A 26,126-nucleotide genomic window follows, 5' to 3' on the forward strand; every position below is an offset into this window, starting at 1 on the left:
AATTTTTTTTAGTTATATATATCAAAATTGAATTTCCCGTCGATAATAGAAAACAACCATGACGGTCCGACTGCCTTTCTGAAGGTTTTAGGCTATTTTTATATTTTTCATATTTTTCTGCATATCTTTGGTGTTTATGGTCCGATTTTCAATTTTTTTTTCAGTTATAGATATCAAAATTAAGTTTCCTGTCGTTTTAAGAAAACAAACATGGCAGTCAGACTGCCTTTTAGCAGGCTTTGGCTATTTTTATATGTTTTACATATTTTCCCATATCTTTGGTGTTTTTGGTTCAATTTTCAAACTTTTTTGGGATATCAGTATCAAAATAATTTTTCCCATTGTTATGAGAATCTTTTATGTCGTTATCATACAAAATAAAACAAGGTTTCGTGTTTATTTTCTCCCATAGATCTATTCTTGATTTTAAAAAGATACACTTTAAATCTACTTGTACACATTCCCATCAACGATTTTTTGTGCTTCGCTACTTATAGATGTTGTCATCCTTGTTTGTTTACAATTTTAAAAAATGCTTTGAAATATGAATAAAAAACATCAACAAACAATTATTCAATAATAAATAAACAAAAAGTCAGTTAGTTATTTAAACTTGAACAAAACTTGATCATTTGGTTAAATTAAATTCTATTTTATATTTACAATTATCATACATCTTTTAGAAAAAAAAACAATGAAAATATTCCTAGAATTTTTGTTGTGCTATGTTGTAATAGAAGAGTGTAAAGTAATTTCTTTATTTAAATTTTTCATAATATTAAGTGTAGTAACCTAAAAAGTAAAATCTAGTAAAATGTTTAGGTAAAATTAAGAGTTTATTATTAGATTTTATAGAATATAAAACTATGATGACATATAAAAAGATTGTTTGATCTAACTGTATTATGAAATTATTGGTTTATTAGAATCAACCATAGGAATGTAAAAAATTGCAAAAGTGAGATAGTTAAGTATTATATGTATTATTTTATTACAACTTGAGTGTGAATTATAGAGTTCTGTGAAAGTTGGACATCTAGATCCTGAAAATTTACCAGAAGAAGTATTGCATCACAAACATGCAGTAAAAAATCACCTGGTATAAATAAATACTGTAATCAATTAACTCAACAAATTAAAACCTATTGTTATTATAAGACTCCTTCAAATGTAATGGATAGAAGTGTGACTACTCAAAATGTGCCCAAGGAAAGACCTCATCCAAATGGCCATCATATTCGATCGGTAGGTTATGATATTCTACAATTTTTACTATTATACAGTATAAATAAAATTGTTCTTAATTCAATAATAAAAGATGGAATAATACACGGCAGCGATGTTGAAAAGAGACTATCCAAGGAAAAACACACAGCTCAATTTGTAGGAATATATTTCGATTAAATCACATCTAATCCTTGTCAACCTGCACAAAATTAACCATATTTCATATATTTATAGTAAAATCAGATATATATTTTGAAAAATATTAGGTTATTTTAAAGTAAAGAAACAACAAAATAATGAAAAAGTGCTCGAAAATACAAAGAAAAAGTTAAATGTATTATAATGAATATGGTTATCCCTTCTATTATTGTTTACTGTACAAAGGTTTGTTTGAAACTGAGCAATTTAACCGCTGGTTTTGGTGTAAAGGGAAGGGGTAGAAGGGATGGGGGTTTAAAAGAATCAAAGTTCAAAAGAATGAAAGTATTGTACTGTATAACTTTTGTTTAATAAAAGATTTGTTATTACTTGCATCATATTATAAATAGCTTTCCGTGGATACAAAACTTACAATTAGAAGATTAAAACCAGTTCTTTTAACCCTGAGATGCTGAGGGCATTAGCAAAAAACTGGTTTTAATCTTATGATTGTACATTTTTATTATCAAATAAAACTGGATGTGGATATAATACGATGCTAGACATAGTTTTCTCATATTGATGAGAACCAATTATAATCCATCGGATATTAATTGGTTTTGAATGAATACGAGAATAGTTATTTCTTTCATCGTATTATAAACGGATTTCCGCGGATATAGAATGTACAATTATAAGATTAAAACTAGTTTTTTAGCCCCGAGATGCCAAAGGCACGGGCTAAAAAAAACTGGTTTTAATCTTATGATTGTACATTTCTATATTCGTAGAAATCTGGATATAATACAATGCTAGACATAGTTTTTTCGTATGGATGAGAACCGGTTCCTATCCACCGGATTCGAATGAATACGAGAAAATATTTTAACTGTCTAGACTACAATTGACTGTGCTTGTAAGTGTATTTTACCTGGAGTCACAAAAGCTCATAAACTGTCTTCCTCTGCTAGAGAAAACTGTAAAATTGTAAGTTGAACGGTTACGTATTTTGGTATTAGTGTTAATTCAAATGAATTTTAGAAAATTTGTACCATGAATAATAATACTTTATAGGAAGATGACAGAGGTCATTGGTGCTATGTAGGAAAAAAGTCACCTTGCAATGATAAAATTACATTGGTGACAGAGTATCATAGAGAATACAAATCTTATCAGGAAAGTTGGATAGATTTTTTTTGACCAAATCTAAAATAACAATCTTTAAACATATTTTAGTATAAACATTTAAAATACATTTTTTAGGCTTGTTCTACCCCAAAGTGGTAATTACTATCTTATTGATATACAGTATTTCTAATAATTTTAATTTATCATTTTTTCCACAGAAAATTTTTATTTTTACAATTCCTTAAAAAAGAAATAACTATTTTTTTATATTTTTGGTTTAGGTGTTACAACAGTGATAATCAATATCATGTTCAGAATGATTATGATAGTGATGATATAAAATCTGCAGATAATTTACCATCTCCAGTAAGAATATCTTTAGGATTTATCTAGAAATTGCAATTATAACTTTATCAAAGTGTTTAATGTAAATTTTTAGAATGAGAACCATAAGAGAGTTTCAATTGACATAAATGTTAATTTGAAGGTAAAGAATAATGTTTAAAAATTCAGTATTATATTTCAGACAAATGCTTCTTGTACTTTGCAATTACTTGTTGTTGATATAATCTTTAATATTAGAATCATGATTCTGGGACAGAGTTAAATGTTAAAGCTCCATCTTATATTGTAAGTATTCAAGATAGAACACTTGTGCTTTGAGCTGAGTAGTCTGTTTGGTTGGGCTGCTCAACAATCAGGAGTAATATCAAAATAAAAAAAAGGTTTTAATACAGGAATTTAAACTAAATAGAAAATTTTAGATATCTTGTACTAAATTTCACTTATTTTTTTATTATAAAGGATAGTGTGAACCCAAGTCCTGAAGATGGAAACTTAAAAGGACACATATCTGATAGTGTTGGGAACAACAACAATATTCCTGAGAATGTTGTGCTTGAAAAAAATTTATCTCCTCATCCAGTTGACAAATTGTCTGAAAATTCTAGCATTGAAAAAGAAGGAATTTCTACAAATAGTAGAAATAAGCCCATGGATGATGAAACTCTCCTTGATGGTGTTAAGGTTTGAAACAATTATTTTTTCATGACTAGCTTTCATTACTTAATCATATTGCAAGTTAAGTTTTCTTTTTTGAGTATTTAGTTTTATTTCTAAAAGTATCTTTTAAAATTTCTGTGATACATGTCAATTATTTGATTCAAACAAATCATTAAAATTATCTAGCTTATACCAATAATGAAATTAGTTTGGAAAAAAATCACGAAACCTATACATGTTTTTCAGCTGTCATTGGGGGGCAACACAGCGTAAAATTAACAACCTCTCTATTTGCCCCACAGATATTATTTTCAATTCATTTTGTTTGTTGGTTATACCTTATTCCTGAAAATTATCCCTTTTTATGCAAACTATTTAAAACACAAATTATTTTTATAATTTAGGTGGCAGCTAGGATGGTTTAGAACTTGGATAATACCAAGAAAAGAGGAAAGAACTATGATTAATGTATTGCATTCAAAATGTGATTTATATCAATAAAACTTTATAGTAATAAAACTTAATATGCATATTTTTTTAATTCTCTTTTTTTATACAGTATGAAACTTTCAATGTTTGAATGTATAAAGACAATAAAATAAATGTCAAAATTATAGGTCACCTTTAATTGCCTTGTTGGGTTGAGATTTTCATTTAAATTCAGGTAATCATAAAGCCAGAGCATCATATGGGATGCAATATTTTAATACTTACTATAGGATATTATGTTAAGTAACATCTAACTTTTCAATTAAGCACCCTTTTGTCTGGAAGTCCTAACTGTGTATGGTTGTGCGCAGATGCATCTGTTTATAGGCTAAGACAGTCCCCCTAATCTAAATATTAGTGTCACATGCCAAACATATTAGCACCATTTGTGACATTTCTTGTATGAAGCAGTGTAGACCAAACTATATCCAGACATGTGCCCAATGCCAATACAGGGGGTAAATAATATTAGTTCAGATATTTTGTATATTTGAAATTATATGTTTCAGATAGAATACTACATTACACAGTCACTGCTTTAAAAAAATCAACATTGAATAGTCCAATATTCTTGATGTCAAAATTTAGATTTATATGTATGTTGACTCTCATAAAAAAAAACAATATTAAAAGCTTCATTGACAGCTTTTGTTATATTCAGATGCATATGAGTTCAGAATAATATCTAAGATTATTTAGGAGAGAAGAGATACACAGCTATATGTATTTTCTAAACTAAGGTCCATGAATATGTTCAAAAAAAAATATTTGATGATAATTTCATTTCTTTTTAGATATCTATAGAATGTGAAGTTAATCAGTTGGATAAAAATAAAACTTTTCCTCAACCTATTTCTATTAGTTAGAGTTGAGTTTTCTTCATTTATTTTCAATAATAGGAATGAAGATTTTATCAAAATAGGCCTGCAAGAAATACCACGCTTTAACTGCTGAAAGACTGCCAAAAGTGGACCCAATACCCCAAATTGAAAGCGTGGTATTTCTTACAGGCTTCCTTTAACTACAAGTACATAAAGGGTGTTCAAAAAAAAACCAATCGCTTCACTTTTTTCAATATAAACCTTACAGTTTTGGTCCAAAACTAATAAAAAATAATACAATTCATGCCCAAGCAATGACAATTAGAAAACAATATTGAAATTTTAATCAACTCACCATTCCAGAGCAATAGAGCTTTAAACCTAGCCCTTGCAGAGAAATTTGCCCTAAGCCGAAACTGCATATTTTATTACAAAATTGTCTTTTTAAAAAACAATCGCTCACAATTTGAACCACCATAAGTACTTGAAATCTTGTAAATAGACCCCATAATGTTTGCAGTTTTTGATGGGGCATGTAAAGACCTTTCTTTAGACACATTAACAAGATTTCTAACACAATCTTAGCCAATTTGGCATCAAAAAGAAAGACCTGGCAACTATCAAGAACCAGAAATAGACAGAGCTGTCATGCCTCAATGTTGGATGGGTCTGACTTTTTTATGCCAAATTAGCATTGCTTGAGTTAGAATTCTGCTTAAGGTGTCTAAAGAAAGATTCTGACTTGCCCCATCAAAAACTCTAAACATTATGGGTTCTTTCTCCAAAATTTGAAGTATTTATGGCGGTTCAAATTGTGAGCAATTGGTTTTTTTTAAAACACCCTTTATATGACCCAATATAAATGAGACTAATCTTGGCTAAAACCTGACCTTAGATTAATGATAAAGCTTCAATTTTGATCATAGTGGCAGTATCCAATTACAAACTGCTTTACTTTACTCAACTTTAAAAGGCAGCAACTAAACAGTACTGTAAATAGTGTAAAAATATTTGCAAAACATTAACTTCTTTGAAATATGAAACACAATAAATTTGTTTATTTAATAATAAATTGCAAAAGAAAAATAAGAAAAAATAAGTTAGTTTCAAGTTGTGCTTATAAATAACATAACATGTTTTTTTTTTTTAATTCTATAGATAATTAAAATCATATTTATACATAAAAATCACATCAATGAGTGAAAGTTTACCAGATTTTGTGTTTGTTAGGGAATCTTGAATAATCCCATTAAAGAAAACTAAATATAACTAAATAGAAAATAAATATGTACATTGTGACTTGAAAATTAAAAAAATTGTGTAATTTTAGGTTAAACAATGAAAGTCTTATCTATAACTATATTCTGTTGTGTTACATCCTATTCAAGTGAGGTAACTTTGTTTTATTCAGGAAAAGTTCTAACCTTTGAGCTCAAGTATTGCTTAAAATTGTATTATGATTATGATTTAGATATTAATATTAGTAATATATATATATTAATTATTATTAACAAGGGTTCCACAAGGTTTGGATACATAAATCCTGATAATATTCCTAATGAAGTAAAGTACCCTTCACATCAAGGTCAACATCATCATGGGCAAAGGGTAAAATTTATAAGAATAATTTGACAGTAAACAAAATGTTCAAAAATAGTTTTAGGTTGAGTTAGGGAAAAAAGAGCCATAAAGACCATAAAGGGTTATAGTTCCCCATAGTTATTTCATATATAAGGGAAGAGGGGGAATCAATTATAGGTACAAGTAATAAGAAGAATTTAGCATTTAACATATATGCGATGTTTATATTTATAGATTCCAGGTGGAAGCAGAGATATTTATCCTAATATGGTACACAGGAGAAGACATCACATGCCTAAGGTATTAATTACTTTGGAGTGAAGATAAATCTTCTTAACAAAACAAAGAAAAGGATAATTTTAACTTAGTCAAAAACAAATATTTAAAACAGTTCTTAATTATTTTCAAAGGTAATTTTTTTTAGATTTCTGGTAATCGATTAATGGAACCAGGTATAAATACTCATAATGTTCCCAAGGAAAGACCTCATCCCACAAGAAGACCTCATCAAGTTCCAATAGTGAGTATTTTATTTTACCCCATACACACCAAACCAAAACATGTAAGCTAAAATTGTTTTTTTTTCTTCTTTAGAATGGCCCACATCATAGAGTGTCAATAGATATAAATCTTAATCTTAAGGTAAAATTTTGATTAAGTTGATATGAGTTAAAAAACAAATTATGTCATCAAATCATGTTATACAATTTTTAGAATCATAATTCTGAATCAGAGGTAAATGTGGAGGCTCCTCCTACTCTTGTAAGTATCCTCATCTTCGAAATGTGAATATTGTAAGTTTTTGTTATAGAGACTTTAGGAAAACTCTCTGAATAAGCCAATAGGATAATAGTATGTAAAGCATAAGACAAAAATTAAAATAAGTTATTTATGTATATTTGAATTTCTTATTAAAAGGTTGGCTTCCTATAAACTATATCAATAAAAAATTTAGTCAGTTATATTACTTGAAGAGATTGTATAAAAAAGTAAATAAAAGGTGTTTGTCATCTAGAATATATTTTCTTAAGTTTGACAGGTCATAAGTTAGTTTGATATACTATATTTATTGTCTTTGTTAATATTCAAGTATAACTAAATTAGAATTTGTTGAATTTGAACACTATATTGTAATCAGAATGATGGTGTCAATCCAGTTCCTGAGAATTTTGAAGATCATTCAATTTCTGAAAATGTAGGAGTAGCCAATGCAATTGTTGATCCCCTTGTGAATAGTCCAATTTCAGAAAATGGAGATGCCATTGGAAAAAATCCATATCCTGAAAAAGCAGGTGGCACCAATAGTAAAAAGCCTTTATCTGTTGGAACTAATCCATTTCCTGGAAGCAGTGCAAATACACCACTGATCAAAGACCCTGCAGAAAATTCAAAAAATCATATTTCCAAAGGAACTAATCAACAACCAATAGAACAATTGTCTGAAAATTCCAGCATTGAACATGAAATAAATCCTGTGAATACTGAGTCAAAGGTTATTGATGAACTGGATGGTGAACCTGAGCTTTCAAAGATTAGTGTAAGTATTCTTTATATATCCCTCTCATATATATTTGGAAGATTTCAAGATATCTTTTAGAAAATCAAAGTCTTTTTTCAGGTGGATGCCAGGTTAATTACTGATGATACTGTGGGTGTAGGAGCTGCAGCAGGAGTTGGAGAAGTAGAGGTAATTCAACTGACATATGCACATTCATCATTTGTTTAACTTATGATATTTTTTAAAATAGAAACATGATGATAAACTTATTTTAGGGTATAAAAGATATCAGTAATTCTCCTGTACAAAACGTAAGTTGATCTGTATATTATGAATCTAAGATTTAGTCACCTTTGATCTTTTGTATACTTTTGATTTTAACAGAAAAAAAGTTTCAATGAATAATAACAATCTGTTGGATAAAACATTAATAATCTTCTTTTTACAGGCAGCCAATGCAGACAGCAATGCTCCTTTACTAAATGTAAGTTACAGTAGGAATTTGATTTTTACAAAAAAAAAGATCTTTATACATACATTTTTCATAAGTAAGTTAAGATATTAAAAGATCCAGGTTGAGACAATCAATAGCAATGGTTTAAGTAGAATAAAGGTTTAAAAATTAATATAAATAAAACCTTCTTCTAAGAAATTCAAATTTGGAGCAAAATGTGTTAACTTTCAAGCAAGATTTTTCTTATAATTAATTTACTTTTGGTCCAATAAGAAATTGTTTACCAAATCTTTCTATATTGATTGATTTATTTTTAATAAAAGGCCACAACTGCTACAGATGAGAAATGTGGCTGCAAATGTGCAGGATTAGAACTTGAGGATAAGGGTGGAAAATTGAAAGGTGGATGCCAATTGTAAGTTTTAATATTTTATTATATTGTAAAAGTAACAGGATCTGTGTGTGTCTGTCTGAATCTAAGGAATTCACTGAGCGCTGAACTTAAAAGTTTTTTTATTTATCATATAGCTTCTCATATAGGTCATAGAAGGTTTTTATCTATTTTGGGTAGGGTACCAACAAACCCTCAAGATACATTGCCCCTAGAAAAGAAATACAAAAAAACATTTTGAAGTGCCACTAGACTCCTTTAGGGGTGTTTTTATATATTTGAGTCTAATTAGGTTTCTCACAAGAAAAATATGAATTAGTGTAACATTTGCAAAATTTGTTGAAAAGATGTTTATATATGATTTAAAACAAGAATTTTCTGATATAGATAATTCAAATTAAAATACTCCATAAATGCATATTTTAAGCTATTCTTGGTTTTGTTTACAGAAATGAAGAAAATAACCTTGAGTGTTATGTGAAATCTGATGCCCCTTGCATTGATAAAACTCCTTCAGACAAAGCAGAATATCAAATGTCACAACAGGTATAACATTATAAAAAGTAGAGGACTGTTGCTTTATTAAGATGTTAATCAGGGATTTCAGAGAAAAGACAATGGCAGATTATTTTATGTACATCTCAATGATATTACACAAAATTACCGATTCTTTAAATAACAATTAGTGGTTAAAACGTTTTGGACACTCAACTTAATGAACCAACCAATTAAAATCTAATAAAACTCCCCAAAGTTGATAAGGCAACAAATAAGAAATCATTATCATAAAACTTTTGCAACTAGTGTAAGAAACATCCGGATGTTAATGGAGGGGGTAAAGTAGACCTTCCACAAAGAGTTTTCCTTGATCAAAGCTATCCTAAACATATTTTACTTAAAGAATTAAATTTAAGCAAGAATCATATATTATTGCAGGCTTGCAAAATGACACCAAAAGAATTTCCAGAATGTTTTGCACAGTTTAGGTCAAAACAGGTAAGATGATTTAAATAAGGAGAAATTTCCATACATAGAATCCAGGAATTCTGCAGGAAATACACTGCTTTAACTGCTGAAAGACTTCCACAAGTAGACTCAATACCCTAAAAAATACCTATACAATTTTTATTTGAAGCTAGAGGCTTCAAATATAGAGTATTGGTTCTAATTGTGGTAGTCTGTCATCAGTTATAAAGTGGTGTATATCCTGCAGGCATCCTATTTTCACAAACTTGGACATTAAGTTTTGATCTTTGCTCATTAAAGCTGTTTAATTTTTTTTAATTCAGGAAAAGGTTACCAACAGAGCGTTGATTTGTGACTGTGGTTGTTTGGCTGCCAAGCATGTTGACACACAAGGAAGAGAACATGGAGCTTGCAACACGTAAGAATATTTTATGACAAATATTGAAAATGGATATAATATTACTTGGATGTTACAATAGTTGTTTATGTTCTCTAACAAGGTAAAAATTGCAGTGAGATAATATAACGGTATCCCCATCTACCACCTTTAACTCATTCCCTCTTCTTCTACTAGACGAACAAAATGACCAAAAAATTTTAACAATCTAAATTGACGACACTCTTTCCCCTGTCATAATATCCACACATATTCTATATCAATTATGCTGAATTTAAAAAGAAGAGTATAGATGTACTTAAATGAACCGGAATGCAAAGGAGAACCAAATAGGTTCAGCAGTTTACATACAGACTAAGAGATATAAGTTATCCGGAATTTTAATGTAGGGAGTAGATTTGAAATCTGCATCAAATTTTAAGGATTTTTTTTATAAAATTCGTTTTTTGTAAAATTCTTTATCTAAAAGCGAAAATACATTTTAAGTTAATTAATTTTGACCAATAGGATAGGTGGCTTTTAAACTACCTGCGCTCTAATTGGTTGAATGATGTACGACATCCAATCAGAGCGCAGATTTTTTAAATCCACCAATCACAGATGCCAAAATTAATTAACTTAATTTGTATTTCCGCTTTTAGATAAAGAATTTTACAAAAAACGAATTTTATAAAAAAAAATCCTTAAAATTTGATGCAGATTTCAAATTTACTCCCTACATTACAATTCCGGAAAACTTATATCTCTTAATACAGACACCCTGTTACTTTTATAAGTTTTTTTATCAGAGTTGATAATACAGAGAAATTATGGTGCTATGTTGATCCACAATATTCTGGATGTGGGGATCTGGTTCCATCTGTTTATCCAGACAGAATGATTTCTTATATTGTAAGGTTCAGTGGCGAAGCTACTCTGTATCTAGAGTTTATCTGTATATCTAATAATAAAATATAGGAATTGTTAGTATTTGTTTAAAAAAGGAACAAGGATGACGACATCCATAAGAAACGAGGCAAAAAAACTCCTTGATAAACATAACTAAAATTTGATTTATACAGGGTGTTTTTTTTAATGGAACAAAAGTATTGCTTAATATTACCCACTTGCCATTGACAGAAATTAATAATCTATATCTTAATTTCTTCATTGGGTTCGGGCATTTTGTATAAGAAAAAAATATTTATCGATTTTCAACAAATTATGCCTTAAAAACCGGTTTTTTAAAAGTACCTATTTTTGGAAGATTTTTGGATCATGACCAATTTAAAGAGTGTGCAAAAATGCGTACATTTTTAAAAATCAAATTGTGTGGCTTGTGTTAATAGTAGAAAAATGTTATGCATACCGTTAGAATTGTCATAAAATCTAGTTTTTGGAAATATATGTAACTTATTCATGCAATTTGTAGTATAGAAGCTACGTTGGAAAATGTGAGAAAGGTTGAAAAGTTTTAAGTAAGTTGGAACATTTTACAATAAATTTCTAGTATAGATGTATAAAGAGCTTACTATTTGATTTCCAATTGCAAAGACCTAGAGCGTTGCAGACGAAAATTAATTTCATTAAACTTTGCTTTCTAATTTCAGCTGTTTAATGCTTTCTTTTACTTTTTGAAAAAGAAAGGGACAATTTTAGTGTAAAATTGTCATTTCTGTCTAAACTTAAGTGAAGTATTTAAAACTGCCATTATCAATTTTTCACAACTAGGCTCCTGACTATAAAATTATATTAATAATCATCTTTTCCGATTTACAATACTGCATTTCAAAACCTAGTTATTTGTGATTAATAAGACATTTTTCCTAATGATGTGAATACTTTGTTGCAAATCAAAATTATCAAGTTTTTAGTGACATCCAGCGACAAATGTAGAACTAATATATTGCAGATGTTCCCAAATTTATTTTTTGCCTGAATTTACGTTGTTTTCAATTATTTTTCCATAAAGGGTTGAGCTCTCTCTCAGGTGGTGGCAAATTAACTATGTCCTTATTTTAAGTAATTGGGTTATTGTCAGTTTTTTGAGATCAGTAGATATTTTTCAAAATATTTTTCAACAATTGAATAGTATTTAGACAATGCAAAACGAATTTAACTAGTATGAATGCAAATATCATTGCAGCTCATACATTGACGTCCAAGAAAAGGGGTAAAGGGGTGTTCACCCCTTTAGACTTTGAAATTTCTTATTTTACACCCCACAATTTTAAAAAAAAATTTTAAGATTACTCCCCTTAAATGTATGGAACCCCTCATTCAAAGTAAAAAGCTTGAGCGTCCTTGTGTTCACATTAGTTTCCAATTTGCTTTTTGTTCTTTTGCCAGCACCCAGTTGTATTTACATTTTTGAAAGATTCAGCTGATTTGAAAGACACAGACGGTACAAGGCCTTTGAGAAAGGAACAGGGTTACAAATACTATTTATCACTCTATATATATTACTTTAATCATTTTACCACGTAGCTTCTAAACTATACGTAGCGCAGGAATAGTTTCTAAACACCCAAAAAATAGAGTTTATGACGATTCTAATGATATGCATAACATTTTTCTACTATTAACACAAGCCGCGCAATTTGAATTTTAAAAATGTACGCATTTTGCACACTTTTTAAATTGGTCATGATCCAAAAATCTTCCAAAAATAGGTACTTTGGAAAAACTGGTTTTTTAAGCATAATTTGTTGAAGATACAAAATGCTAAAATAAAATTGTTATACAAAATGCCCCAACCCAATGAAGAAATTAAGATATAGATTATTAATTTCTGTCAATGGCAAGTGGGTTATATTAAGCAATACTTTTGTTCCATTAAAAAAAACACCCTGTATATTATCACTTCACTCGTTTCTTCACCCAGAGAGTAAGGTAGGGTAAGGTTGGTAAAGTCAGGAAAAAAACCTTTAACCATACCACGACATTTATAAAGCTTCCCTGAAAAGCATAACCCAATCGGAAAAGCATTTTTGAGATTTTTAGCTTAAGTCAAAAGGCCTTACTGTACTATATACTATCCTTATAATAAAGTAACAGGATGTTTGTGTGTTTGTCTGTACCGAAGGATCTCGCTAACCGCTGAACCGATCGGGTTCTCCTTAACAGGGTAGCTTCTCATAAGTCCCGGGAAGGTTTATAACTATTTTCTTGGGGGGTGGAACACCCCCAACCCCCCCCCAAAATTTTTTTTTTTTGAATTTTTTTAACTAATATTAAAAATGAGGGGGGGGGCAACCCCCCCCCCAAAAAAAAAAAAAAAAAAAAAAAATTTCGCCCCCCTCCCAAATTTTTTTTTACTTTTTTCTTTTAAAATCTAAAATAAGAAATTTAATTATTAAATTCGACTCTCTCCTCAAGTGCCCCTAGAGTCCTCTAGGGGGCGTAGCCGCTAGTACATATATATAGGACATCCATGTCTCTAAATTGTCAACTAAGAAAATGAACATGAAAATAATATAATCCGTATTCAATTATAGGTAAAATTATGGCTTTTGTAGCTTATATTTTTTTATAGGCCTGTACAACCCCTGATCCAAGAAAGTTCCAGTGTATGGCTGAAAATTATAGTTTCAAGTAAATTATGAAATAAAATGTACCATCTATATAACAATAAATTATAACAGATATTCTCGTATATTCGAATCCGGTTGATAGAAACCGGTTCTCATCCATATGAAAAAGCTATGTATAGCATTATATTATATCCAGCTTTCTCAGAATATTAAAATGTACAATCATAAGATTAAAACCAGTTTTTTAAGACCGTGCCTTTGGCGTCTCGGGGCTAAAAAAACTGGTTTAAATCTTATAATTGTACATTCTATATCCGCGGAAAGCTGTTTATTATACGATTCGAGAAATAACTATTCTATTCATTAGTATTATACAAGAATCTTTTCTATCCATATGATTAAATCGTGAATAATACGAATGAGAAATGGATGTAGAATTATACATGGACATTTAAATTTACATCAATGTAGGTTTCTATTTCTTCTGTCATTTATTGGTCAGTTCGTAATGTTTAAAATAAAATTTACAAGGATTATAAGTCATTTATGGTTTCATTTGAGAAGGATGCAGTTTAATATTAAAACACATTTTTTAAAATTTAAATTTAAAAAAAATGGGAGGGAGGAGTTCTAGGGGCGATTTCTCTTGGGAGGTGGGTGGTACCATCCCCCAAAATAGTTATAAACCTTTCTCGGACCTATGAGAAGCTACCCTGTTAAGAAGAACCCTATCATTCAGCGGTTATCGAAATCCTTCGGTACAAACAAACAGACAGACGTTTTTGTATTGTCACTGGGTACGCCCATAGAAGCCCCATGTTACATATGAGGAAAGGGGGGGGGGTGATTCCTCTCCACTCATCATTTAACTTTTTAAACCTGCCCAGAATCTATGAGTAGCTACATTGTAAAGGAAATCAATATCGGTTAGCCAGATCCTTCAGAGCACACAGACAGAAATTATCATATTACTTTGATAAAAGAATTATGGCAAGACACGTGACAGAAATAAAAGATTTAAAAATAAAACAATTTCTTAAATAATGTTTATTAAAATAAGATATAGTCCAAATTCGGTAAAACGACTAAAGTATAAATAAGTTTAATATCATGAAAATTTACTAAAATCTAAGATTCATATAGAATATGAGTATCTCCTCTCATGATTCTTTGTCTCTCAATGATTGAGTACTCATCCCACTTGCTGTACCCAAACTTGTTCTGATCATGCGAGTATTTACCACTCTGTATGTCCTTTCCTCGCATCATTTCTCTATACCTAAATTATTAAAATACAATTAAAAAACAATTACATTTAAAGAGGCATCAATGAATATACGTATATATTGTTACAGTGGAATTTTTAAAAGTCTAGTCAGGTTGCAATCATAGTCCTTATATGCTGGTCAATAATTTTCTCCATGATCAGGATAGGAGGGGGGGGGGGGGGGGAGTGAATATAATAGTGAATGCAATCTTTATATCAAAAACATTTTATCAGGGTATGCTAGAATCTCTCCAATTTAACCTCTAAATATAAAAAATATTTTGAAAAATACATAATTGTCAGTAAAAGTATTAAAGATTACCAAAACAGCTTAAAAATGACTATTGTTACAAATATTTAAAAAACAACAAAAAACAGAAACATGAAGCCTTTTTTTGCAGTAAAGAATAGTTATTTCTCGCATCGTATTATAAACAGCTTTCCGCGGATATAGAATGTACAATTAGAAGATTAAAACCAGTTTTTTTAACCCCGAGGTGCCGAAGGCACGGGCTAAAATACTGGTTTTAATCTTCTAATTGTACATTTTTATATTCGTAGAAAGCTGGATATAATACGATGCTAGACATAGTTTTTTCGTATGGATGAGAACCGGTTCCTATCCACCGGATTCGAATGAATACGAGAAAAATGATTATTGAAGGTTGCTAGAATAAGGGCGCAACAAACAACTCAATATTTGTATACAGAGTAGCGACACTGCTAGAATTGTAATTTATCGTATCGTATTAGAGACAGCTTTCCGCGGATATTGAAATGAAACATCATAAGATAAAACCAGTTTTGTAAGCCCGAATTGGCTGAAGGCCCGGACTCACAAAACAGGTATTAATTTTATGATTTCTATTTTAATATTTGTGAAAAATTATCTCTAACACGATCAAACATGATCTTCAGTATGGCTGAGAACTGTTTCTAATCCAGCGGATATTAATCGGTTTCTAAGCCATTCTGGAAAATAAACTTACTTTTCAGCACGTCTGCGGATGTGTCCATTGGTAAGAGGTCCACTGTATGGCCTCGGGGAATCCTAGAAAAAAATAAAAGTAAAATGATATCTATGTATCTGTCTTTAGACTTAAACCGATATGGTTCTTTACAATAGTGAAACTTCCTCTAGATGTAGTGAAGATTTATAACTAATTTTGGAAAGGGTACCTTCAACCTTCCAATATGAAAGGCTATAGAAATATACAAAAATATTGGCTTCTAGGCCGGGGGATACTATTAGTACAGCAATTTAACACTTTTTCTTAGTAGCAGCTACACCCTATACCCTCCCCCCCCCCCCAAATATTTAACCTTTTTTTCTAGGGATTTTTTTTCTCTTGGAAAGGGTGGTTGTATCATTCTCTAAAATACTTACAAACCCTCTGACCTTTGAAAGGCTACACTCTAAAGGAGAACCATATCCGTTAGGCGGTATCAAGATCCTTTGCTACAGACAAAAAAAGCTATCACATAAGTCTGTTATGTTATATTTTACCTTATATTTATCCATCTATCTATTTATCTATCTTACTTGCCTTTCCATAAGTATATTTAAGGTGGTTTCCAAGAATAAACATATATTACCATACAGTAGACTGATATCTATCCATCATTATGTCTATATATTAATCTATCCATTTGTCTGTTTATCTATCTATCTATCTATCCATTTGTCTGTTTATCTATCTATCTATCTATCCATTTGTCTGTTTATCTATCTATCTATCTATCCATTTGTCTGTTTATCTATCTATCTATCTATCCATTTGTCTGTTTATCTATCTATCAATATATCTATTTTACTTACCTTTCCATAAGTATATTTAAGCTGGTTACCAAGAATAAACATATTCTGCCATACATTTGGTCCGTACCCATATCCAACTCCTTAATAAAAAAAAAAATATTTGCACACTGCCTACAATATCTTTAGATAAAATAAAGCTTAAGATCTCATAAACCACTACACTAATTGCGCTATGCCTTTCAAGAATACAAAACTTGTATAAAGTTTTTCCCATGAAAGAAAAAAAAATGGGCATTTTAGAGAAGATCGAGGGGGGGGGGTCGATTGGGGAATAAGTCGAATCTCCTCTTTAAATTTAAGTGTTAAAAAAAATATTTATTACTAGAAGAACAGAGCTGGATCTTTAAATCATTTTAGTCGTGAGCTAGATCGGGGTGAGCCAACTTTCCACCAACGAGAACACAGCATTTAATGAAATGCCGCGCTGTGATTGGCTGAAATTTGGCGCACTTCGATCTGGCTCACCACTAAAATGATTTAAAGATCCAGCACAGATCTATAGTATAGATGTATATACAGACAACTACCTCCCTCCTTTTCTGCTTCTAGATTATTTTTTTGCTTCTTGACTGTGTTAATAAAAGCGACACCATTTGTTGATTTTCAATGACCCAATAGAAAGGTTGAACAAGGCGGTTGCAATGGGGAGATACAGGTATTTTTCCCTTTCTCCCTCTAGTGTTTTACTCTAATATTGGAGGAGGTTTATTCTTTCCCAGGACGATCTCTGCTTGATTGTTGGAGCCATCCTCCCCAAACAAATAGAAACCTGTCCTGGACCCATAAAATGCTGCACTATTAACCCTTTACAGTCGGGCCCCTTGCCGCACCTTAATCAGTCGGGGGGGGGGGGGCGTTCAACGCCCCCCCCCTATTATCTCAGTTCCTATTAGAGCTAGTGGGCTAAAATTTTTTGTGCAAGTCCCCTGTGTTATGATGAATTTTCGACCTTAAGTAAGTCAAGGTCAATTTTCGCTTCCTTCACCCTTTTATTTAACAACCTTTGTTTTTAGGTCCTTTTTTACTTAAAAATTTCAAACGGCTGTAATTTTTTTTATTTTTGAAGCTAGAAGAAAATTTTTTTGCAGAAAATATTTATTTTTATGTAAATTTTATGTTTGAAATATCAAAACATAAATTTCAGCGGCCGCAGCTGTACTTGGCAGCTGCCAGCCGCCGCAGTCGGCGGTCGGCGGGAAAACGGCGGCGGATCTTTATGAAATTTTAATACATTATGTAGACATGTAAGAAAAGCTTAAGTTTAAAATTTGAAGTCTCTAAGTCAAAAATTGCGGCCACAGGAGCCTTTTAAAGATTTCTGGAGACCTGGAGGATCAGGACCTGCAGGATCATACCTGGAACCTGAAATTGACTTGAACACCTGTATTTAATATGAAGATGTACTACTAGAGGATATTTTAGTATTTTGGTAAGATAAAATGCTTTGTTTAAGTCAAAAAAACATTTTTGATCTTTACCTGGATGACCCTGCCAGGTTTGCTGGCATCCTGTGCCCGCCAGGATGGAGATATTCAAAAAATTCCAACTCTCAGTTATGTGTCATACCCAAACTTAAAAAGTCAAGCAGTTTGGGCTCTTTATCTTTCACACACAGAAAATGAGATAGAAAAAACCGGATGGGGGGGGCGTTCAACGCCCCCCCCCCCCCGACCGTTAAGGGTTAAAGGGGTAGTTGCACGAAATGCATTTAAACTGCAAATTTCTTCCTGTTCAATTGTTTAAACTACATTTATAGGACATATATTTGAATGAATTTAAATTTTCTACCAGGTCGTATAAAAAAATCAAAAATTGAAAATAGCATTCTGTGATATTTGCAATTTATATAGCTAGCTTATTTTCACAAAAAAAGAATGAAGACCAAGTCATTGATGTCTAATTGAGTTTTATTTATCGAAAAAAATAATTGTTTCATGTTATACTCGTAACTTTAGCTTGAAATCATTTTTCTGAAATGCACTTCATGCAACTACCCCTTAAGCCATATCAATCTGTATGGTACTTGGAAATCTTAAGATTCATATAGATAAACAGGATGACAACCAGTTACTTTTATAAAAGAATACCTGGGCTACCCTTCCAGAAGTATCTGTTGTATTCATATGGACCACCAATATCAAGTCTACAGGTACTAGCTCTAGTTTGTATACTCTATACCTACTATACTTTATTTCTATAGCTGGACCGCCCCTCCAGAAGTATCTGTTTTATTTATATGGACCACCAATATCAAGTCTCCAGGTACTAGCTCTAGTTTGTATACTCTATACCTACTATTCTTTATTTCTATACCTGGACTACCCCTCCAGAAGTATCTGTTGTATTCATATGGACCACCAATATCAAGTCTTCAGGTACTAGCTCTAGTTTGTATACTCTATACCTATTATACTATATTTCTATACCTGAACTACCCCTTTAGAAGTATCTGTTGTATTCATATGGACCACTAATACTTAGACCCCAGGTACTAGCTCTAGTTTGTATGTATACTCTATACCTACTATACTATATTTCTATACCTGGACTACCCCTCCAGAAGTATCTATTCATAAGGACCACCAATACCAAGACTCCAGGTACTAGCTCTAGTTTGTATACTCTATACCTACTATACTATATTTTTATACCTGGACTACCCCGCCAGAAGTATCTGTTATATTCATATGGTCCACCAATTCCAAGACCCCAGGTGCTGGCTAGTTTGTCTTTCATCATTGGCTACAAAATTATATTTAAAAGATTTTATAAATATTTGCAGTAATTCTTTAGTAAAAAAAAGTGTAATATAAAACTAAGTGCCTAAGTTTCAGATTTATTGTTTGTCACATTAGGTCAGATTAGGTTAGGTTCTATGTGGTACAGGGTAGCCCCACTAGGTTACAGCAGAGTAGGTTTGTGGGGGAGTAATTAATTCACTTATTATTAAGGGGCAAGAACAATAAAATAAAAAAATAACGTTATATCTGTAAAATCATGAGTAACAGACAGATGGACAAAACAATGCATAGATCATAGAAATCTTCATTAAAAATGACAGCTGTGTTCGGCCTTAATAGCTGCCAAAAAACATATTTCCCCCATAACGTTATCGTGCTGACTGACGGGCACACAAAGTGAGTAGCTTCACTGCTAAAAAAAATCATACCTCTAACTGTCGCAATTCATATTTCTGAGCACTTATAAACTGTGAAGATAACAATAACAAAAATTGCACTAATAAAAACATGGTCTTGTTCTAATGGAATATCAAGAAATACTAAAATATATTGGTTGTTTATTACATCAGTGTTCTCACAAAATTGTCAAATAATGCTTTTTTTAGTAGCTATGATACCCTTTTTCTGTCCTTCCATCCGTAGAGTAATTGGGAATTTTAATTTGTTTTTCTCGTCTATTATTTAAGATAAAAAGGGAATAAATTTATTTGATAATATAGTTTTATTTAGCATATTCCTTTTCTAAAGAAATCTTTTTATACATCAATGTACTTCAATCTTCGCTACTTATGGATTTTATCATTCATCGTTTATTTAGTTAAATTGAAGTAAAAATATTTGCTTCATTAAGAAAACACGTAATTATAAAAAAATGTTATTTAGAATTATTTAAACCAAAAATAAATAAAAATTAAAATAAAAAATAACATTTCTTTATAGTTTTGTTGCAAAATAGGAAAAGAATATATATTTTTATTCAAGATAAAAACACTCTGTACTCTTTGTATGATTAACTTTGTTTGGCAAATTACAAAAAATAATATTGCGGTTTCCCTAAAAGTTCCTAGTTGAGTACAACCCCCCCCCCCCCAATTTGGAAGATATTGAAAATAAAAAATAATAGTGTCTTATCTTAGATTAGTTAGCCCCGTAGTGTTAGGTCTATAGGTTCCTTAGGGTTAGGGCGCCCATCAGAAACTATCCTTCCTTATTTTAATTTACTTTTAAAATAATTAGGAGGGTTAAGGGGTAGTGGTGGACCGTCTGAGCTCACTTGGTACTTGAAAAAACCAAGATTTTTATATACTTTGAAAACAAAGTTAAAAAAATGACCACCAATAGTTTGAAACCAACGGATTAAAATTCTGTAAAGATACCCAAAGTTATGAAGCCAAACCAGCAAATAAGATAAGGTATAGTGGTAATTTTTTAGGTACCAGTGTAAATTACAGTCAAAACATGCAAAAAAACACAATTTGTTGTGTAATTTTTATTGAATAAAATGCATAGGTTTAGAGAAATAACAAATTACAAAAATCTATACTATACATAATACTTCTATAATACATTATTTTATTAAAGGTTGGGTATCTAACTTAATATATTTATTAAATTAGAAACTCAACCTTAAGATGTAATAGGAATACATAAAATACTGGTCCTTTAAAATGAAATAAAATCACATATAAATTTGACTAATCTTTAACAGGTTAATAGTAATAAATGTAAACAATACTCTAAGGAAAATAACATACTTACTAGCGCCCCTAGAGACCTATTAGGGGATACTTGATGAATTTGATTGGGTTTGGAGAAATTTACTCACTACTTTTAAATTTAGTCTTACAAATAGAAAAAAAACGGGGGGTTTTATTTTTACAGAAACGGTTTCCTTTTGGAGGGTAAAGATATCTCCTCCAAATAATTATAAACCTTCCCTGGACCTACAAGAAGCTTGAATGCAAAGAAAAACCGTATCGGTTCAGCGGTTAGCAATATCCCATTGTTCACAAAGACAGACATACATCCTGTTACTTTTAATTATGGGAAAATTTAGTTTTACATACAATAGCAATTAAGTATAATTCAAGAAATCAAAATTTTATGGTTTTTTAAGGGATAAGACAATGGATGATAAATTGATTATACATTCCCAATTATGATAAATAATAAAAAAAGATTACCCCCTCATGGTATCCAATCAAAATTCAAGGAAGTACCAAAAATTTTTGGAGCCAACGAATAAGACAATGTGGTAATAAAACTTTGGGTACTAGTGTAATTTACAGTCCAATGTCCTCTCCCTCTCTTTCTTGGTTTATGTGGACTAAATCAAGGAGGAAGGGACATTAGGATGTTTATTACCCTAGTCCTGCAAATTTTTATAATAACTTTTTTGTTAGTTGGCTGAACAACTTTTGGGACTTTCATTGAATTTTTGATTTGTAAGTTAATTAAGTTTAGGTTCTTCTGAACATTTTAACCACTAATTGTAATCTACTGAAGGGGTAATTTTGTGTAGCATATTGGGGTATTAACATCAATGCACCAGCCATTGGCTTATCCATTTAGATCCCTGGGACTCAATTTTAAAATAAACTAACAAGGATGAAACTAACAAAAGTTGGGAAGTCTGACAACTACAACAAATATTTACAGTATTGCATCTAAACCGATTAATATCTGCTGGATTATAGCCGGTTCTAAGTCGTACTGAAAAATTATGAATAGCATCCTATTGCAGACAGTTTTCCACGAATTTTAAGAAGTCATAAAATTAATACTATTTTGGTAGACTGGGCCACCTGCTCAATGGGGTTTCTAAATTAGTTTCAAGCCTATACTTTTTACTTAAATATTCTCAGAAACCTGTCTATAATATGATGCGATGAATAACTATCAATAATCTCTAGCATATAAAAAAAAGAAATTTGTGGCAAACTTTGGCAGTTAACAACATTATAATTAAATTGTACATTGCTTTTTCAAGAAAAAAAGTTCAAATTTTGTTTTAAGATTTTTACATTTAATTATAATTTAAATCACTCTGAATTCTCATTTATTTGTATAACATTAAAATTTCGTTTAACAGGATTAGCAAAAAATAATATTGCTTTTTATTTTTAAAATACTATTACAATAATAAATTTCAAAGATAGAAAAAGTATTTTAAAAAGCAAATTACAGAAATTATTCTTGAAAATCAAAAAACAATCTATCGCTACCAATTTTAATTGGTAAAGATACACCTTATAAAAGAGCCTAGCATATAACTTACTTAGTCCGTCTGTCTGTCAAAATGACTACAAAATAAAACCTACATTTATTTCTTTTATACCATAAATCTTTTTTGATGACCAATGAATAACTGCTCTATAACTCACTGTGTCCGTTTGTATATCCATGATATTCGATCTCTTCGTATGGATGTTGACATGCTTGTTTTATTTGCTCTTTAAATACTTTTTACATCTTTGATATTTTTTATGATACTTTTACTTGATCTTTTTTTCACTCTTTTTCTTGATATATGCAATGAAGTAGAAATTTGCAAACAGAACAAAGAATATGATTGTATTTATTGCTATCAACTGAAATAGAAAAAAAATATTTTTATTAATTAATAGATAGATAGATAAATAGCTAGAAAATAGATATGTATTTAGTTAGATAATTACATACATATACAAATAGAAACTTATCTTATTATATTAAGAAAAGTAAAATTCTTTTTTTGTCTAAAAACCTACTTAACTAATATTTTGATTGGGTATTCATTATCAAATATTCAATTTTTTTTCAAATATGCTGGACTCCAGAATGGTTTTGTGCTATTTATTTTTTAAATTTGTGTCTTTTTTGTAGTAGTTATAAAAAGAAGAGAATGAAAGGAAAAACAATCAATGCTCGGATAAATATAGTTTTAGCTTAGAAATATAGATGGCACTTTTACACAAAATAATGATAATTCCCTCTTCCATTAGTTTTTAAAAATCATAGGGCAGTTTTTTTGTTTTTTTACTGATTTAGGGCACATTAGTTTAGGTTATATGAAGTACTTGGTAGCCCTATAAGGTAAGTCTTCACCCACAAGTTAAATTCAATTTATTTTTAAAATAAGGGGGTTAGTGGAGTTATATTGATCAACAGGCATTTATTGTTAAAGCACCAAATATATAGATAGATACATAGATAGATAGAAACTAACCTTTGGAACAATTTTGGGATAGTCACAGTCAAAGTACAATGGCTGCAGAGCATGAACAAACACACATACGAACTGAACCATCTGTAGAGTAGTCAAGTATCTAAAATAAGAAAATAAAAAAAGATTAGGATCACTCTGTGTCTATTAAAATTGAATTTGTGTTATCACATTTGTCTTTTTTGTTTTCCTATGATTCTTTCTTTCTTTTTGTCAGTCTTTTTTGTTGTGTGACAGTTTGTCGGATATGTGATTATTTGTCTGAGCATGTGATGTTTTTATTTTATCTTTCTTTTATTAATCAACATTTTCTTTTCTTATAAGCGAAACTTTTCTTCATTTTATGTCCGTCCTTCAGACCATCCTTACGTCCTTGCATAAAAGAGAGTTCTTATCCTTAATTTAGACATATTAAAATTGTCATATTGATTTCAATCTTCGCCAAATTACAAATTAGGACTTTGTTAATTGGTTTAACAATAATTCACCTTTTCCACCAGAGATGTTTCTTGACTTCTGGACCCATAGCTGCCAACAGGTAGTACAAATACATTACTGTATGAACTCCAGAATTAAAGAAAGCAGGGAAACCGCTATGTCCACCTCCAACAAACCTAAATAGATAGATAGACATTATTTTCAGATATTTTTCTTGACCTCTGGCCCCATAGCAACCAACAGGTAGTACAAATACATATCTGTATGAACTCCAGAATTAAAGAAGGCAGTGAAATCGCTATGTCCACCTCCAACAAACCTAGATAGATAAATAGACATATATTAAAATACTCAGATAGATAGATATATAAGAGTATGTACTCCAGAATAATTGAAGACAGGGAAACCGCTATGCCCACCACCTACAAACCTACATAGATAGATAGACATGTATATATTATATACATGTAGATAGATAGATATAACTGATAATAGGTAAATAGATAGATAGATAGATACATCAGAGTATGTACTCCAGAATTAAAGAAGGCAGGGAAACCGCTATGCCCTCCTCCAACAAACCTAAATAGATAGATAGACATTATTTTCAGATATTTTTCTTAACCTCTGGCCCCATAGCTGCCAACAGGTAGTACAAATACATCACTGTATGTACTCCAGAATTAAAGAAGGCTGGGAAACCGCTATGTCCACCTCCAACAAACCTAGATAGATAGATAGATATATACTCAGAGATGTTTCTTAACCTCTGGCCCAATAGCTGCCAACAGGTAGTACAAATACATCACTGTATGCACCCTATAATTAAAGAAGGCAGGGAAACCGCTATGTCCACCTCCTACAAACCTAGATAGATAGTCAGATTAAAGGGATCATAGATGGATGAAAAGATTAATAGACATATTAGATTAATGAACAATGATAGAAGGGATATGGGGAGATTGATAGATATCTACAACAATTATATGTATGCAATATTTATACATAGCCAGAAATTTCAAAGTACATAGATAGAAAGATGGATACAAAAATAAATAGAAAGATAGATAAAGAGATAGATGGAAAAATATATAGATAGAAAGATATATAGAAAGATAGATACCTAGGACCCATTAAGTCTGTAGGGTATAATACCATGATAAAACACATGAAGAAATAATGGTATTATCCTCTTAGAATTTTTTTTTTTCAATTTTGACAATTTAAGTACACCCCCCCCCCCCCCCGACAGCGACATATGAACTCTGGCCGCAGCGCTCGGCTCCCTAGCCTGCCTAGCCGAAGCGCTCGGCCCCCTTGCCTGGCCCCCTAGCCTGGCCCCCTAGCCTAAAACCTAACATAACCTAACCTAAAATAGTTGTTCGTCGTTGTCGGGGAGGGGGGGGGGGACTCAAAATTTCAAGAGTTTCAAGAGGATAACGCCGAAATGATAGAAAGATACATAGACAGATAGACAGAAAGCTAGAAAAATACCTAGTAACCTAGGACCCTACCAAGTCTGTAGGGGCATAATACCATGATGGAAGACATGTAGAAATGATAGATAGTAAGTTAACAGATAGATAGAGAGATATATAGAAATGTTGTATATAAAATGATAGCTAGCAAGATAGAAAAAAAGGTATCTAGTTACATTGGACTGCATGGAAGACATGCAGAAATGATAGATAGTAAGATAGAAAATAGATAGATAGGAAGAAAGATATCTAGTTACCTAGGACCCCACCATATCTGTAGAGGCATGATACCATGATGGAATATACGTAGAAATTATAGATAGTAAGTTAATAGATAGATAGATAGAAAAGATAGAAAGAGAGATATCTAGTTACCTAGGACCCCAGCATGTTTGCAGGGGCATAATACCATGATGGAAGACATGTAGAAATGATAGATAGTAAGATAGAAAATAGATATATAGGAAGATAGATAGAAAAATATCTAGTTACCTAGGACCCCACCAAGTCTGTAGGGGCATAATACCATGATGGAAGACATGTAGAAAGTATAGATAATTTGTTGATGACAGAAA

General features: G+C 31.0%; 4 protein-coding genes and 1 long non-coding RNA gene across 6 annotated transcripts in view; 3 read left to right on the forward strand and 2 right to left on the reverse strand.

Moving 5' to 3' along the window:
- The first annotated feature begins 677 nt into the window (after positions 1–677).
- On the forward strand, positions 678–2,859 carry LOC145324674 (uncharacterized). The gene is made up of 5 exons (XM_080167265.1): positions 678–748; positions 1,016–1,099; positions 1,159–1,245; positions 2,263–2,352; positions 2,440–2,859. The coding sequence occupies exons 1-5, from the start codon at positions 695–697 to the stop codon at positions 2,563–2,565; spliced, it is 441 nt and encodes a 146-aa protein (XP_080023391.1). The 5' UTR covers positions 678–694; the 3' UTR covers positions 2,566–2,859.
- A 66-nt stretch (positions 2,860–2,925) lies between these two features.
- On the forward strand, positions 2,926–3,520 carry LOC145324675 (uncharacterized). The gene is made up of 3 exons (XR_013881304.1): positions 2,926–2,980; positions 3,076–3,123; positions 3,298–3,520. It is a non-coding gene; the product is annotated as an uncharacterized LOC145324675 (long non-coding RNA).
- Positions 3,521–6,085: 2,565 nt separating this feature from the next.
- Positions 6,086–13,718, forward strand: LOC145324676 (uncharacterized). Of its 2 annotated transcripts, XM_080167266.1 has the most exons (16): positions 6,086–6,197; positions 6,321–6,413; positions 6,621–6,686; positions 6,811–6,906; positions 6,981–7,028; positions 7,101–7,148; positions 7,525–7,923; positions 8,005–8,073; positions 8,160–8,195; positions 8,333–8,368; positions 8,662–8,753; positions 9,179–9,275; positions 9,666–9,725; positions 10,019–10,113; positions 10,881–10,983; positions 13,607–13,718. In XM_080167266.1, the coding sequence occupies exons 1-16, from the start codon at positions 6,144–6,146 to the stop codon at positions 13,667–13,669; spliced, it is 1,455 nt and encodes a 484-aa protein (XP_080023392.1). In that variant the 5' UTR covers positions 6,086–6,143; the 3' UTR covers positions 13,670–13,718. The 2 variants fall into 2 exon arrangements, with proteins under 2 accessions (XP_080023392.1, XP_080023393.1); XM_080167267.1 differs by lacking the exon at positions 8,160–8,195.
- A 902-nt stretch (positions 13,719–14,620) lies between these two features.
- LOC145324677 (uncharacterized) lies at positions 14,621–20,233 on the reverse strand. Its single transcript, XM_080167268.1, has 5 exons — positions 19,860–20,233; positions 19,342–19,432; positions 16,691–16,770; positions 15,861–15,922; positions 14,621–14,883 (listed from the first exon to the last, which is right to left on the reverse strand). The coding sequence occupies exons 1-5, from the start codon at positions 19,938–19,940 to the stop codon at positions 14,733–14,735; spliced, it is 465 nt and encodes a 154-aa protein (XP_080023394.1). The 5' UTR covers positions 19,941–20,233; the 3' UTR covers positions 14,621–14,732.
- Positions 20,234–20,904: 671 nt separating this feature from the next.
- The window catches only part of LOC145324688 (very long chain fatty acid elongase AAEL008004-like), a 199,798-nt gene continuing 194,576 nt past the window's right edge, over positions 20,905–26,126 (reverse strand). The window contains exons 7-9 of the mRNA XM_080167281.1: positions 24,124–24,249; positions 23,639–23,738; positions 20,905–23,021 (exon numbers count right to left, since the gene is read on the reverse strand). Of these exons, the coding sequence (XP_080023407.1) occupies positions 22,926–23,021; positions 23,639–23,738; positions 24,124–24,249 (322 nt within the window). The 3' untranslated portion in view covers positions 20,905–22,925. The remainder of the gene's footprint in view (positions 23,022–23,638; positions 23,739–24,123; positions 24,250–26,126) is intronic.

This window comes from Acartia tonsa, chromosome 7, assembly GCF_053477335.1.
Source record: "Acartia tonsa isolate MP-2025a chromosome 7, ASM5347733v1, whole genome shotgun sequence".
In the NCBI taxonomy this organism is placed as follows: Eukaryota; Metazoa; Arthropoda; class Copepoda; order Calanoida; family Acartiidae; genus Acartia; species Acartia tonsa.